At 37.0% G+C, this 16,608-nt stretch overlaps 2 protein-coding genes across 3 annotated transcripts; both read right to left on the reverse strand.

Annotated features, from left to right (window-relative positions):
* Nucleotides 1-201: 201 nt before the first annotated feature.
* On the reverse strand, nucleotides 202-3,917 carry LOC110629657 (filament-like plant protein). 2 transcript variants are annotated; one of them, XM_021776732.2, is made up of 4 exons: nucleotides 3,455-3,917; nucleotides 2,988-3,228; nucleotides 1,374-2,710; nucleotides 202-869 (listed from the first exon to the last, which is right to left on the reverse strand). In XM_021776732.2, the coding sequence occupies exons 1-4, from the start codon at nucleotides 3,563-3,565 to the stop codon at nucleotides 657-659; spliced, it is 1,902 nt and encodes a 633-aa protein (XP_021632424.1). In that variant the 5' UTR covers nucleotides 3,566-3,917; the 3' UTR covers nucleotides 202-656. The 2 variants fall into 2 exon arrangements, with proteins under 2 accessions (XP_021632424.1, XP_021632425.1); XM_021776733.2 differs by having other exon boundaries at nucleotides 2,988-3,165; nucleotides 3,455-3,913.
* Nucleotides 3,918-7,915: 3,998 nt separating this feature from the next.
* LOC110629208 lies at nucleotides 7,916-9,568 on the reverse strand. Its single transcript, XM_021776123.1, has 6 exons — nucleotides 9,254-9,568; nucleotides 9,037-9,156; nucleotides 8,670-8,945; nucleotides 8,456-8,560; nucleotides 8,276-8,375; nucleotides 7,916-8,193 (listed from the first exon to the last, which is right to left on the reverse strand). Exons 1-6 carry the CDS (start codon nucleotides 9,566-9,568, stop codon nucleotides 7,916-7,918), a joined length of 1,194 nt encoding a protein of 397 aa, XP_021631815.1.
* Nucleotides 9,569-16,608: the final 7,040 nt, after the last annotated feature.

Here is a 16,608-nt window from a genome sequence, read left to right on the forward strand (position 1 = left end):
CCTTTTCTTTGTTAAATATGATAGAAAATTCAATCCTCCTAAATGGCCTAAATATTCATTGGATCCGTTTTATACCTAAGCTAGAGATACCTATGGTTATATTAAATATATATTTAATTTTATTAGATAATATATATAAGATTTAAAACATAATTTTTAAAAAAATAATAGAATTTATTTTTTAACATATATACGGATTTCTAAGAAGAATTTTATTTACAATAAAATAAAAAAATAATACAAAAATTATTTGAATTAAATTCTTGCAAGGATAATATAAGAAATAGAGTACAATAAGAAGCACATGAATATCACGTGCTGCTAACTATATTTTCCTTTCTATGTATTTTCTTGTCCAAAAGTACTATGTATACAATAGTTTCAACGGTGGGTTCCAAAGACAACCTTTTCTGTTTTTAGTTACTCCACCCCGAGAACCTGCTTCACAGTAGGAAGAACAAGGGTAAACAAAATAGCATAATCTCTATTTTATCCTTTTTATTTACAAGTAAAATATTTATAAAGAAAAGTGTAAATAATCTATTTTTCCTTGTCGCCTTTCCCCTATTTTTTTTTAAATTTTCGTACAAAATTAAGGTGGGAAATTTTTTTTATTTAATTTTTATCCTCCCCTATTTTAAAGATTCACCAACCAATTAGAGAGATTCTGAATCTACCCCAACAAATTTATCACAGGAATGCGATCTCCAATGTTCGCCAATATGTATCCCAGTGAGGTCTAAGGAATTTTTGTCATAATCCAGCAGAAAGTCTTCAATTTTCTTTAGTGATTTCAACTGACGACCAAGAGATGAGATTGTTTTCTGGCATTCAGCAAATTTACTTGCAGCAAATGTCAGCTCTTTCTCCTGACAGAATGCAAACATATTAATGCCGAAATATAAAAAGCAATTGACTCACTCATCAACAATTACTCATTCAGACTTGCGACCTCTCTTGTCCTCAAAACTCAAATCACAATCAATTTCATCAGGGTGAAATTATCAAAATTGACAAGAGGCTAACATAAGTAATTAGCCCTGTTTTAGAAATGCCACTGAAAAGAACAACAAAAAAGCCACAAAAACTCCAAACAAATTGTTCATGGTTCATATCAGTTATTTCACTTCCAGATCTCAATTCCCATTGGCTTAAGAGAATTGCAGCATGGGATACCAATCAGTGATAAAAAAAAAAACAATTAAGAAGTATACTTGCCATTAACACAAGCACTGCAGTTCCATTTCGTTAAAAGAAAAGGAACAGAAGTACCACAGTGTGACAGGATAACATTTGGTTGCATGGAATAAGCATTGAGAACTGTTGGAATGAGCATTAATAATAAACATTCTAGTGGGTCTTAGGGTACTGACCTGCTTCATCTTCAACTGTTCATTAAAACTTGCAATACGCCTGGACTCAATCTCATGCAGAACATTAGCTTCACATTCCTTTTTTGAAAGCTCATTCTCCAATTTTTGACACTTTGCTAAAGTTTCTGCTGAAAAAGCACACTCCTTCTCAACCTCTTCACCTAATAAACCAACTTTAGAAAGCAAGGTTTTGATTTCAGCTTCAGCAACTACAAGTTGTGACTCTGCAACTTCTTGCTTTGCTTTGATGTGCTCTATTTCCCTCTCTCTCACTAGCTTTGTTTCATTTGAAAGAGCTAACTGAACTTTCAGCTCAACCATCTTTTCCTCTGCTTCCTTTAGCCAACTTTGTGACATTTCAAGCTGCCTCTGGCATTCAGTTAAAGCCTTTTCCGACTTGACTTTTTCTCCTTCTAATTTGCCTAACCTTTCCTCCAATTCAGCAGTTCTGTGAACCATGGCTTGAAGTTCAGCTTTCCATAGGTTTTCACCACCATTTGCTTGATCTGATAACGGTCCTGCCTCCGGGTAAGCAATTCCACTTTCTGTATCAGGCAAAGCTACAAGTCTTTCCATTTCCAGAAAATCATCCATGAGACCAATTTCTACAGAAGGGACCATCAGGTTTCTTCCAAGAGGCTTCTGATTCTTGAATTGCGGAAGTTCAGTCAGAAGAGCAGATGCCCACGAGTCCGAACAACTTGGCTCACATTCATTTATCTCTGGCCCATTAATTTTGCATGTGTCACTTTCAGCTGTCAGAAGTCTCTCCCCACTATCAGACTGGCTGTCTGTGAAAGATTCGACATAAATTGAAGAGGCGGTCAAGGATTTATGATCCTTTGGAGAAGATGCCTTCCGAACTAAGTTTTTTAGCCTACGACACTCGGCTTCAAGCTTAGAAACCCTTTTTATGCTTTCCAAATGTTGTTTGCTGGCTGTTTCAGCTGCTTGGGTGCTGAGCTCTCTTTCTATAGTCCTAATTTCTAGCTCCTCAGCTTGAGAAACGAGCTCAAGTTTAAGGGAAGAGTTAACTTTCTCTGCAGCCTCAAGCTTTTGCTGAAGATCAGAATCAACTGTTGCTGCAGCTTCACTTTTAGCTGTCTGAAGCTTAGTCTCAAGATCAGACTTTATAGATTCCCATTCATGAGTTTTCTGGACAAGAGCTTCACTGATTCTTTGTTCCTGCTCTTCTCTAGCTTGCCGAAGTTGCCTCATACATTCCTTAAGTGCAGCATCCAGATGACTAACTCTATCTTCAAGTCCAACATTCTTCTTTATAGCAATCTCATGTTGTTGCTTTAAAGCCAGCAATTCCTGTTCAGCTTTCTCCCACCCTGACATTTGAGAAGGAAAACAAAAAACAAGCAGCTATTTCATTTATGAAGGAAATGTCTTAATAATATTCTAATTAGTATGAGGAAAAAGATGCCACTGGCATAAAAATGCATATAGATAATGTCTATAATGCCCTCATGGAAGATACCTGATAAATGCAAACACTACAAGCAAAATAAACTTAAATAAGGTTAAAAAAAAAAACTAATTAGCCAAATGTTGCCTATTCATGCAATTTCCAATTGAAGTTGAGCACAGAAGGCAAGAAAGTGATACCTGAGACTGCTTCTTCTGCAACCTTGGCATGCTGCTTTACCAACTCTTCCATAGTACTGATGTTCAAATGAGCAGCAGAAAGTTTGTGTGTTAACGTTGTAACATTATCGTTAACTTCTTCATCTGGGTCTACCGCTTTAGAAGTAACTTCTAGCAACTGACTGTGAGTTGGGTATACCTTTGGTGACAAAATGTAAACAAATAAGAACTTCTCTAGCTGTATGTATCTGTGGATCATGAACTGCCAAAAACAGAAATTTTTATGCATACATAATGTTCTACCTCCAATATCTGAACTTTGATTTCAAAAAGGAACTTGAAAGAAGCACAGAAAAGAACAATCCAGAGATACAATAGTAATGAATCAACAAAAACAGGCTTGCCGACATTTCAATTCAGTTTATTGAATCAATAGCTCAAGTATCAATCTACAAACAAACACTACCCATTTAACAAATCCATCTAACCTGATCATCTGAAAATCTTTCAGAATGGGATGAGATAGATCCCGTGCTGTCAGTTTCTCCAGGATTCTTCTCTGAAGACTTCCTTCTCCATAACCAACTCCGACGGTCCATCTCCAATTACAGTAAAGCATCATCATCCCACAGCCATAACTGCAAACCAGAACGTCAACGCCGAGTGTTGGGTTACAAGAATGTATAGTGATCAAGAGATGCCTAACTCCGTAATCAAGCAAAAAGAGTCGAATCCAACTGCTGCAAACAAATTTATTTGATAATAATAATAATAATAGTAAGCTGTCTTCTTTCCTTAGAATTAACTTTCCAACCAATCTACCCTCCAAACAGAAATGTTTAACCTTATTATTAATATTTTAATAATCACACACATAAATCGAATGCTTTACTTGTGACATCTGAACCATATTAATAATCATAGGGAAGCTTGATTCTGGAAGCAAATGTTAACTTGGCACCTACCAAATCCCCCAATTTTCACGCCATAAGATGACAGCCATAGTGAAAGGACCAAGCGAAATCACACCTATACTCGCTTGCAAATCCATCTATATACGAATCTATTTATTTATATAAAAAAAGAAAATATTAAATAATATATTAATAAAAAATTAATCTTATTTTATAATAACTACTTAAATTTATCTATATACTATCATTAAATTGGATTGATAAATCTAACAAAATATATTATGTGATTATCCTAATTATCATTCTAAATTAGTATTTAATATAATTCAAAATAAATGATAGCAAACAAATTTCAAATTTTATCAATTTTAATAATTATACTTTAAACTTTTTTTCTCTTAATAAATATATTCAAAATCAATTTTTTTATTTAGTTTATTTTTCAATTTTAATTTAACTTATAAATTTTTGGATGACATATTTTTAAAAGTAAATAACCCATTTTTTAAAAATTATTTCATCGATTAAGATAATTTTTTAATCGTTATAGGTTATGAGTGCGATGACAGTGTCTATAGGAAATTGACAATGATTTTAATTAACTGAAATTGACTAATTTCAATTTAATTTATTACTTTGATGTATCTTTTATCTAATAAACTTAACTGATTATTAATTTTTATTCGAATTAAGGTGGATAGAATAAATATAATTAATTTAGAGAATAAAAATTATCAAAAATAAATTATTAATTTTTAAAAATTTGTTATGAAACCAAAAATTAATTTTGGATATATTTCTTAAAAAAATGTTTAGAGTATAATTGTTTAAATTAATAAAGTTTAGATATTTTTTTAAATTTTTTTGGATTATATTAAGATATTAATTTAGGTGTTGATTATAATAATAATAATACGAACACTTTTGTAAAATTTAATTATTTAATTTAAACGACATAATATAAATAAATTTAAGTGGTTAGTATAAAATATATTAATTAATTTTTAAAATTCAGAGTATATGAGAATATGTTTAAAAATATTTTAGCCATTCTCGTGTATGTATATATATATAAAACTAAATCTTCCTTTGAATGTGAAGTGGCATATTTTAAGAAGACTTTTTTTTTTCTGAAAGTGTCCATTGGTACCCTTTAAGTTTATTATGTTAAATTTTTTATTGAATTACATTTTTTTTAAATTAATTGATTTAATTTATAACCTACACAACTTATTAATATATTATTAAGTTAATATATGCAATTAAAAACAAAAATATATTATTAAGTTTAATAATTTGCTTTAAAAAAAAGTTTAATAATTAATTGCATAGATTTATAATAATTAACGTTAATATATTTATACTATCATTAAGTTATAATCATTATTTTATTATAATTATAACACCCGCTATTTGCGCTATGATTTAAATCAAACTTTTAACGTTGCTAAAATCCGTAATAAGCTTTAACATACCTCTTATATATCTCATAAAATCCCATTATAATCTCACATAAATATAAAAACATCATCATAAATTCAGCATGAGCATATCATAGAAGCAAATGCTCTAGTATTGATATATCAATCATCCAAAATAAGTCATAAGTTGTCACTCCAAAACAGGTTCACGTGGTAAGGATTTGATAAGCGAGTAACACAATCCTGCCCAAAAAAAGGAAGATCTAGACACCTTAATATTCAGTTCATCATCAAAACTCGCCCTCGCTTGGATGAGTCGAATCTCGGTATAAAGTTACTATTAAACAGGTTCACGTGGTAAGGATTTGATAAGCGAGTAACACAATCTTGCCCAAAAAAAGGAAGATCTAGACACCTTAATATTCAGTTCATCATCAAGACTCGCCCTCGCTTGGATGAGTCGAGTCTCGGTACAAAGTTACTATTAAACAGGGACAGCCCAACATATTTTCCTTTTGCCTGTAATCGCGGGATCACCAACCTATTAGCTGGCAATATCCTTTATCAAAACAGCCGATCACATCATCATCGGACTATCGAAAAATACTATATTTATCTCCACTTTCTTACAATATAAAAGGAGAAGAATCACAAAAATAGAGATACACTATTCTCTTATACTATTTAAATTTTAAGAAATTCATTGCATTCATTTTCTTCTCCAGTTTACTGACTTGAGCATCAGAGTGGTTGCTGTGGACACCCACCACCACCTCACAATCTCTTCTTGCAGGTCTAACCAATCACAGCACAGTTCTGTTTTTTGGCTACATTATTTAATTCCATTGCTGGAAAATCCATTAAATTCTTTCTATTCATTTAGATTAAAACCAATCTCTTAATCCTTTTCTCTCTGAAGAAGGAATCTCTATTTTCTATCTCTTGAAATGGTCGGAATTATATATGTCATTGCGGGAGGACCTGATAAGGGCAAAGAAAAAAAATAAGCGTGTAGCAAAAGACGTCCTGTCAGTGGAATAGGAACCCTGGCCAAGCAGGAGGTAAGGTTCGGCTCTACAGACAAAGTGACTGGATTCTTTCAAAATGACCTGCTGGTCATCAAGATCCTCCTGAATAGGTACGAGGTAAAGTAAGTATTGGTAGATATAGGTAGTTTTGTTAACCTTCTCATTTTAAATGTTTTAACAAGTTAGTCTTAAAATAACCTTGTCAGAGTTTTCTATCCGCTAGTAGCATTAAGAGATAAGACCGTGGCAGTGCTGGGCACCACCAACCTACTCCTAGTGTTGGGTGATGAAAAATATAGGTGAGAGTTGTATGTAGAGTTTGTGGTGGTACATATCCCATTTGCGTACAATGTGATACTCGGCTGCCCAATCCTGAACTGCCATAATATTGTTATTAACATAGGTGTTATGTGTCTTAAGGTACCAGCACCAGGGGGAATAGCTATGGTCTGAGGCAATTCGAAGTTGTCCAAAGAAGGTTATGGACACCTAGTAAAAAGCCTTAGAAAAGCAACAATGCCCATTAACTTGCTGTAGAAGCTAGAATCTCACGTAAAGCCGGAGCCAACAAACTCGGTAGAGGAGGTCCTAGTAGGTTAAAAACAAAAGGTACGGTTCGATAACCGATAAAATAAAGACTCCCTTAATAGAATTGCTAAAGAGCCAAGTAACCTGGTAGAGGATGTTGGATGACCAATTAGCTCTCGAGCATGTTATGATATAATATGATGGATATGGAAGTTTAGGTTGAGCCTCATTCTATGCCCCTGAAATTATATAAGATCAGGGTGTCTATTCTATATGTCTAGCATTATAGATATGTTATGTTATGTTTAAAAGAAAGTCCTGAGGAGCACTCGTTGTGGGTTGGGCACTATTGGGATTATGAAGGGTTACTAGTGACAAGTTTATCTTGATATGAATTATTTGTGTTATAACGCATTTATACGATCATATATTTTATTAAATTATTTTATGATTATATTCACTACAAAAATTTACCGGATTAGTAACGGAAATTTCCGTTACTAATTATTAAAAATCCGTTACTAAAACTATTTTGTAACGGAAAATTTCCGTTACAGTGAACCTCGTTGCTAATGCATTAGTAACGGATTTACCAATCCGTTATTAATTTAGTAACGGATTTGTAACGGAAATTTCATTACTAAATTTGTTTTCCTTTTAATTGGTTTTAGTAACGGATTTTTCTGTTACAGAAATCTGTTGCTAATTTTGAAAAATCAGTAACGGATTTTCTGTTACTAATCCATTACTATTTTTAACAGATTAGTAACAACTTAATCCGTTACTAATCCGTTACTATTCATAAAATTATAATAAAATATATAAAATTATATATTCTAACAAGACAATTTAACCTGTAAATACACTCAATTATTACAAGTCATCTCAATAACAAATGTAAAAACCAAATGTCATACATATCATGAATAAGCTCAAATCCAATATCATATATTATGTAAATCAAATCAAACATATATCCAAAAATCAAGTTGTGCAATTTTAAACTAAAAAATTAACAAATTATTTATTATCCTAGTACATATAAGTAATGAAAAAAACTACAAATGTGTATTTTTCTCATCCTCGTCCTCATCATTAGCTTCATTTGGTTGATCAGGAGGCTGTGCAGAAGTTCCCTCACCAGGAGCTGATGGCTGGCTGCTTTGTCTTTGACTCACGAGCTGCATAAGTAAATCCTTCACCTGTGAGAGCTCAGAGGAAATCCGCACGTTTTGCTCACGCAATAAATGTTCATTATCCTCACGCTCCTGTAGCTTGCGTCTGAGATCAGCCATTTCATCTTGAAGATCCTGATTTTGCTGAGCTGATGTGAAGGCTGTACTAGCAGAACACTTGTTTGGGAAGAAAATTGAAGCCTGTGATCCAAGACCGTACACTCTTCTTTTTTTTCTCTCCACCTACTGCCTCAAAGTATAACTGAGCCTCATCAATGCGAAATGCTGCAGTACTGTCATTATCTGTCTGTGATGCTTGCTCTTTCAAAGTCAGAAAGCGGTCCTTAAAAAAAAAAACCCATGTGATATAGCAATATAAACTATAAATCAAATAATTTACTATAAATTTATTTAATTTCTCACATGAAAGGATTTTGAGCGTGCATCAACAAACTCTGAGGTACCCTTCTTCTTATGAGTAGCCTCAAATAACTCATGAGGTAAAGGATCTCTGTCTAGCCTTTCATGCTGCAAGTTAAATATAAACAGTAATAACATGTTTGAATATAAATTCACAACAAATTGCATAAAATTTAAAGCATTTGAAAAATTTAAGTGAATATTGAATACTACATACCATCTGTTGTTGATGCCTATACTGAGATATGGATCCTCCACAATGTCTTGATGGGCCAGCGCCTTGTCCACCTGTTTCACTCTTTCTATTATTTGAGAATTTTTTGCATTTGTTTTGATACTCAGTTGCTCCCCAAGCGGATTGCCATGCATCCATTACTCCTTCCGTCAGTGATAGCCTCTTCTCCTTCCCATTCCTTATGCTACACATAAGGCTACAATAGCACTCAACAGCTTTCTTTCTCCAAGCTATCTTCATAAGTTGTTCTATTGCCTCCTCCCATAAGAAGTGTTTTTGTAATTGCTCACATTTAACTACAAATAATGCACAGTAAAAATAATCACATGTATTGTAAAATTTGTATTACCTTAAATTCTTGCCAATAGAATTCTTTAACCTCTTCTGGTACATTTTTCCAACAAAAGTCATCTGCTACTAACTTTTCCTTGAAGATCAAGATAATCCGCCTAGCAATCGGATCAGAAGGCTGCATATTGTAAAAGAATAATTGACAAAAAAATTATTTTGAAATAAGCATAAAAATTAAATGCATAGTTTAAAATACTTATAAATTTTACTCACACTGAGTTTGCTAAGGAAATATGTGGTCTGAGCCCTATAGGTCCACAACTAGCAGAAGCAGATGCAGATGCAGATGTAGCCGTAGATGTAATAGGTGGCAAACCTATGGGAGCAGAGGCAGTAGCAGATGTGTGCACTGAAGCAGGAGTGGATGATGCAGCACCCGGTGTGGATCTCTCACCCTGGTCTGGTCTAAGAATCAAAGCAGTGTGTTGTACCAAATCTTGATTGACATTTTCTGATTCAGTTGTGTGGATACTACCCCTGCCATGGTCTCCTTGACCCTGTGATGAAGATCCACGTCCTCGTCCTCTCATCCTGTACAAATTTACATTAAAAAATCATATGTAGTTAACATATTTAATAATTAAAAGTAAAAATAGATATCAATTATGTTATACCTTCTATTCACTATCTACATCTAAGTCATCATTATCATCATCATCATCATCATCATCATCTGTTTCTGTTGCTATTATAGTTTCATCTTCATTATTTTCTTCACCATCATCAATTTCAATAACATCCCCAGTTGGATCATTTAATTGTTGTGTTGAATCATCAATTTCTCTAATTATGGCAGTGTGTTCCATTTCATCTTATTGAAATGGTTCATTAGCAGGTTGTGTATTTTCTTGTGTTGGAAGTTGAATTACAGAACGTGCTTTGACTTTTATAGCAGCCCACCATTCAATTTTATCTCGCTTTAGGCTAGGATACGGAGTATATATCACTTGTATTGCTTGTACTCCCAGCACAAAAGGCTCATATCTATTAAAAGATCGTTTATATTTACTATGGATCTTTGTGCCTACATTTGGAGTGAGGTCAAACCAATTGCATTTGGAAAGTACAACTCGCTTGATTGGAAGACCTGGATACTCCAAACGTATAACTTCAAGCAATTGTCCATAGTAATCGCTTTCTTCGCTGCTGTAATTTAACCCCTTAATACACACCCCACTGTTCATAGTTGCTCTACTTGCACAATATGACTTCGATTGAAACTTATATCCATTCACCATATATCCATTGTATGATGTCACACTTCGTAATGGACCCATTGCAAGCGATATGATAAACTTGTTGGATATGTTACTGCACGAATCATGAGCAAAATTATTGAACCATATAGAGAATTCACTCTCTAATTTGATGTCAATCTGAGAATCATTGACCAACGGATCATTTGAGCACAATTGATCAATGTAAATGCTGAAAAAACCTCAACTCCATTAGAAAAAGTAATTTAAGAACATAATATATAAATTACTTATTTACGATAACTTACTCAATATAGGGTTTCACTTCTGGACAATTTAATAATATGTACACGTGTGCTGCTTTATACTCATCCTCCATAAGATATCTGGTTGTCCCTTTTCCTATTGGTCGACCGGACTGCATGAAGATTGATAGATTGCCTTCATAATTTTCAGTACTATCTGAAATATCAACATTCCTTGGCACTTTTCGATGTTTAGTTTGGACATACGACTCAAAGTAATGTGTACAAAATGAAGTTGCTTCTTCTACTAGGTACGCATTACATATTGATCCCTCGACTCTAGCTTTATTTCTGACATTATTCTTAAGCCGTCGCAGATATCTATAAAATATATGATCAACATTAGTAAACATTATTAAATAACTTAATTAAAGTGAAGCTAAAAGAACTTACCGTTCAAAAGGATACATCCATCGATATTGCACTGGACCTGCCAGCCATACTTCATATGCTAGATGGACAGGGAGGTGTTCCATACAATCAAAGAAGCTTGGAGGGAAAACACGCTCAAGCTTGCATATGATTAAAGAAATTTCACCATACAACCGCAACATATCACTCTCACTTATAGCGGTAGATGTTAATTCCTTAAAAAAATTACTCAACTCTGTTAAGGGCTGCCACACATTTGACGGAAGCAACTCACGAAATGCAATTGGCATAATCCCCTGCATGAATACATGACAATACATCTTCAGCTTCTTCATATCAATACATCGCCCCATATTAGAAACATATCCATCGGGAAACTTTAGATTTTTCAGCCAATCACATAATACTTGCTTACTTTGCTTATCTAGAGTATAACAAGCTTTTGGATATCTCCCAGTGACTTGATCCATTTCCAACTATGGCCGATTGTATATCACATTTAGGCCTGCCCTTGACTTAGCATTATCCTTTGTTTTTACCTTAACACTCATTATAGTGTTGATTATATTTTCAAAGAAATTTTTCTCAATGTGCATTACATCAAGATTGTGCCTGTAATACCCGGCTAGACTCTGGTATCGGAATTCCTACCGTCCGGTGGAATCTCGGATGTCGGAAGCCTCTAGTAGGGTAGAAATATATTTTCATAAAATGTTTTCATGTGTTTTATGATTTTAAGTAAAAAGGAAATGAGTTTTTGCATGAAAACAACCTTGGAGGAAAACTCAGGTTTGGCCGCCGAACCTCAAGTTCGGCCGCCGAACATGCATGCACTTCGGGAGTGCTTTAGGCCCCCGAAAGCATAAGTGAGGGAAGTCCAGGTTCGGCCGCCGAACCTCAAGTTCGGCCGCCGAACATGGCATGCATGCGGAGGCACTTTTGGCTCCCGAATGTGGCCTGGCCAGCCACCTATAAAGGGGTCCCTTAGCCGAAAACGGGCGAGCTTTTTCCCCATTTTCGGCCAAGGTGAGCTCTCCGCCGCCCCTCACCGATCTTGAGTTCTTTCCTTCAAATCTTTCACGATTTTCACAAGTTTTCATCTTTGTTTTGAAGATTTTCGAGTATAAAGCAAGTTTTGGAGCTTTGAGGTTCAAGAAGCTCAATCTCTCCCATCTCCGAGCTAGGGTCGTTTTCCTCTTGATCTTCAAGAGGTAAGGGCCGATCTTGAGCTCACTATATGTTTTAAGTAAGTTTTAAGTAGATCTATGGGGTAGAATGCATGTTTAGCTCATGGTTAGGTTTATGGGTTTATGTTATATTTTTGAACAATGTGAGTTGTTTGATGTGTTATAGTTGGGGTTTTTGATGGTTTGAAGCCCCTAGGAGCTTCTATGCTTGTTTGTGTTTGATTGGGAATGTTGTAGAATAGGTTTATGAATGTTTGAAAAGTTTGAGAGGAAAATGTGCATGAGGAACCAAGTTTCTGCCCTTTGGCAGAAACCAGGTTCGGCAGCCGAAGGACTTTCGGCAGCCGAAGGACTTTCGGCCGCCGAACCTGCCTGGGAGGCCAGCCTTTCGTTTGCCGAAGCCTGCCCTCGAAAGAGGACTTTCGTCTCTGTCTGGGAGTTTCGGCCGCCGAAAGTGCCGCCGAACATGCATGAGTTTCGTCTCTGTCTGGGAGTTTCAGCCGCCGAAGGTGCCGCCGAACCTGCCTGACTTTCGGCTCTAGAGGGACTTTCGGCCGCCGAACCTGCCGCCGAAAGTGCCCTGTCCAGCCTTCCTTTGCATGTTTTTGCATGGATGTTTTGAGGAGTTTCAGAGGGTTTTTGGGGGATATTTTTAGAGTTATGTTCTAGTTGTTTGGTCCCTCATTTGAGTCCACCTGTGTAGGTTCGGACCCGAGGAACTGAGGACCCCAGCAGTGAGTCAGCTGCTCCAGTGTCTGGTTAGAGCTATCCAGAGGTGAGTAGAATAAACCTTTACGTTTTAAAGTAAATCAATTGTAAAGTTTTGAGCATGTTCATGCATCATGAATGCCATGTGATGATTTAGGTTGTTTGCATTAGAATTCACGAATATGTTGCATTGCATATTTTAATGTTGATGTGGATGAATGTTGGATGATCCATAGCCCTCGATCTATGATGTGACGATGTGATATGTACGGTATGGAATGTAAGACCAGTGGGACCCATTCTACATTCGCTGGCACTATGTAAGAGAAAGACCAGGACCCATTCTACGTTCTGGCACAGTTGGACTGTCATGTTATGCTATGTAAGAGAAAGACCAGGACCCATTCTACGTTCTGGCACAGTTAGACTATGTAGAGGGCTATTGGTGACAAGTTCATCCTTGATGTGATTAGCTGTGATGTGATGCATTCCATGTTATCATATGTTTTAAAAGTTTTATTATTCTGCTCACTGGGCTCTAGTAGCTCACCCCTCTCCCTAAATCCCCAGGTTTGCAGGTACAGGGTAGACCAAGAGGTCTGCAAGAGTATTGAAGTCATGTGTTTGTAATAGATATAGTGTGGACCTGATAAATTGTAAAATGATGTAAAGTTATGAATAGTAATGTATGTAATGATATTGAGGATTAGAGATTGTGTTTGACCCAATGTGTAAGGTATCCCTTTTTATACATGATCTTAGATGATTTGTGATGCTTATGTCAACCAACTCAACATATGTTATTGCCCATTGGGGCATTGATGAGATCCCACAGAGGGGTCATGGTTATGATTATGATATTGTACAGTGCATGCACAGGTTGAGTTTGGTGTATGAATGAAAGTTAAAGTTTTAAATTTTTATGTATGTGGTCGATCATGTATGGGATTAAGCAAGTTCACAGGATGTATGTTAGGCTTGCTATGGGTCTCGGCGGCCTTAAGCCGACCTGGATCCTAGCGCCGGTAGCGGTCCGATTTTCGGGTCGTTACAAAATGGTATCAGAGCCCTAGGTTCATAGGATCGGACCTAGAGTGTCGGGCTCATAGATGTTCTATAAGGTCAAGCACAATAGGAAGATCATGTCCACTAGGATAGGATGTTGAGTCATGTCTTGTATGATGATATGAAATGCCATGATTATATACATGTGCATTGATGCTATGATTTGAATGATATATATGTGATGCGGGTTCATGTGTTTCCACATGAACCATATGATGCTATTGTTTGTGTGATGTGTACTGTTTTTCAGAAAACAGGATGAGAGGAACCCGTCGATCTGCAAGATTGACTGGAGTACCACCTGAGGATGAGGGCACGAGCGCCCATCCTCCTACATTGCCTAGGGCAATGTCATGTAGATCAAACAGAGAAAGAGTGTCAAGGGACCCTAGAAGATCTTTTGATGCTAGTAGAAGGGGGACTAATAGAGGAGGAAGTTCTTCAGATGTGAGGGAGGTTATGGAAGAGGATCAGAGGAGGGATGGGAATCTGGATGTCAGCATGGCAGAAGAAGGGACAGGGGAGTCACAAGAAGGCGCTCAGGCCTCGGGGTATGATTTTCCACCCCATTATCCACCCTTCCCACAGGGTTCAGGGTATCCGATAGGAGGCACATCGGATTACTCCAGCTTTAACCCCTACCCTACCTACATGCCTTATCCACCTTTCTATCCACCTTACACACAGTACCTAGCTTATCCACCCTCACCCTTCTATCCTAACCCGACAAACCCCACCTAGGGGAATGCTGCACCCCCACCTCCACCACCTACAGAATCAGCAGCCCCAGTTACTCAACCTTCTAGACCTAGTTCAGCCGGTGGGAGCAAAGTGAAGATGACAGATTACCTTAAGCTGGATGCTCCCCAATACAAGTCAGGGGATGATCCCTTTGAGTACCTGAGAGTAGTGAAGATAATAACTGATGAGCTAGGGGTAGATGATAGCAGGGCCATTCAGATGGCAGGGTTCACTTTGAAGTGCAAGAAGGCACGAGAATGGTTCAAGTGTTAAGTGGACCCGAGACTAGACGGCATGACATGGGAGGAATTTGCGAATGAGTTCGCTGGATGGGCTTTTCCAGACAGTTCCAGAGAACTGAAGATGATTGAGTTTGAACAGCTGAGGCAGACAGAGCACATGAGTGTAGAGGAGTTCACGGATAAATTCTTGGAGCTATTGCCTTTTTCAGGGCAAGCTCTAGATACAGATTCGAAGAAAGCCAAGAGATATGTTATGAAACTGCATTCTAGGTACTCCTCTTTGATTCAGTCAGTTGAGAGGGAAAGTTTCCACACTGTGGTGGATATGGCGCGAAGGATGGAGGCTAGTGCTATAGTTGAGGGGTCAGTGAAGCAGTCAGTGACCCAGTCTTCAGGGGTTAAGACCCTAGGCAGAGGAGGGCCAGGTCCCTCTTCTCAGAGCTCAGGTAGCAAGAGGTGGGATAACACCACCAAGAAGCCGAAGAAGAACAAGTTTTGGAGTAAGTTGAAGTCCGGTCTGGGTTTAGGCGGTGGCTCGAGCTCAGGCTCAGATGGTACAGAATGCCTAAGGTGTGGGAGGCCACACAGGGGAGTGTGTCGAGCTGGGACTAATACATGTTTCATGTAACGACCCGGAAATCCGACCCGTTACCGGCGCTAGGATCCAGATCGGCTTAAGGCCACCGGGACCCGTAGCAAGCCTACATACCTCCTGTAAACCTGTGGAATCCCATACATAACAACATATACATGATCTGTAAAAAATTTTCTTTTCTCTTATCCAAGCAAAACCTGTGCATGCACAAAATCATACATAAACCCCACACTGGAGTCCTCATCAAATACTCCAATGGGGTATCATCATCATACATATAAGCTTGGATAATCATGGTCATTAACATCATTACTCATTAAACACTCTGTACATAATGGGGATTCACACACCTCTAGGTCAAGCACTACTATAATCCTCAATACATCATCAAAACATTCATTACAGTACATAGTCATAATTACTCATTACATCATATTCATGTCCACTACTATCTATTACAACATGCAAGGCTTGACTTCACTCTAGCCGACTTCTTGATCTATTCTGTACCTGCAACTTTGGGGATAAAGGGAGTGGGGTGAGCTACTAGAGCCCAGTGAGCAGAAACTAAAAACATTTGTTTTAATTCCTCCATTTTTAGGTATATTATTATTCATTTTATTATTATTATTATCATTTAACTTTTTCTTATTCATGCTTTCATGTATGCGCCATAACACAAACATTTCACAACAAGGATGAACTTGTCACCATTTAGCCCCTATCTTTCTTACTTATACATGCCGGGGGCGTAGAGCCGTAGCAGGCACACCCGGACTTTCATAATCAGTCATAGTGCCAGGGGCGTAGAGCCGTAGCAGGCACACCTGGACTCACATAGGCTATCATGACATACAAGGGCTAATGGATCATTCAACATTCATCCACATCAACAACAAAGTATGCAATGCAACATATTCGTGAATTCTAATGCATACAACCTAATATTGCATAGCATAATGATGCATGGGCAATGCTTTATGATTCATTCATTTATTCCTTTACTTTAAAGCTTAAGGGGTTGTTCCACTCACTTGGTGACTGAAGCTTTAACAACGAACTCTGAACGACTATCTCACAATCGGGGGTCTCGGTTCCTCGGGTCCGAACCTACACAGGTGGACTCAAATGAGGCACCAAACATACATGAACATGACTC

This window comes from Manihot esculenta, chromosome 13 (assembly GCF_001659605.2).
Source record: "Manihot esculenta cultivar AM560-2 chromosome 13, M.esculenta_v8, whole genome shotgun sequence".
In the NCBI taxonomy this organism is placed as follows: domain Eukaryota; kingdom Viridiplantae; phylum Streptophyta; class Magnoliopsida; order Malpighiales; family Euphorbiaceae; genus Manihot; species Manihot esculenta.

Coding starts and splice junctions, on each gene's coding strand:
- LOC110629657 (XM_021776732.2), bottom strand. CDS start 3,565: ATGGACCGTCGGAGTTGGTTATGGAGAAGGAAGTCTTCAGAGAAGAAT. Junction 3,229..3,454: donor AAAGATTTTCAGATGATCAG/GTTAGATGGATT, acceptor TGTTTTTGGCAG/TTCATGATCCACAGATACAT. Junction 870..1,373: donor AACAGTTGAAGATGAAGCAG/GTCAGTACCCTA, acceptor GCATTCTGTCAG/GAGAAAGAGCTGACATTTGC.
- LOC110629208 (XM_021776123.1), bottom strand. CDS start 9,568: ATGAGAGGACGAGGACGTGGATCTTCATCACAGGGTCAAGGAGACCAT. Junction 9,157..9,253: donor ATATTTCCTTAGCAAACTCA/GTGTGAGTAAAA, acceptor TACAATATGCAG/CCTTCTGATCCGATTGCTAG. Junction 8,194..8,275: donor GTTATACTTTGAGGCAGTAG/GTGGAGAGAAAA, acceptor CTGCTAGTACAG/CCTTCACATCAGCTCAGCAA.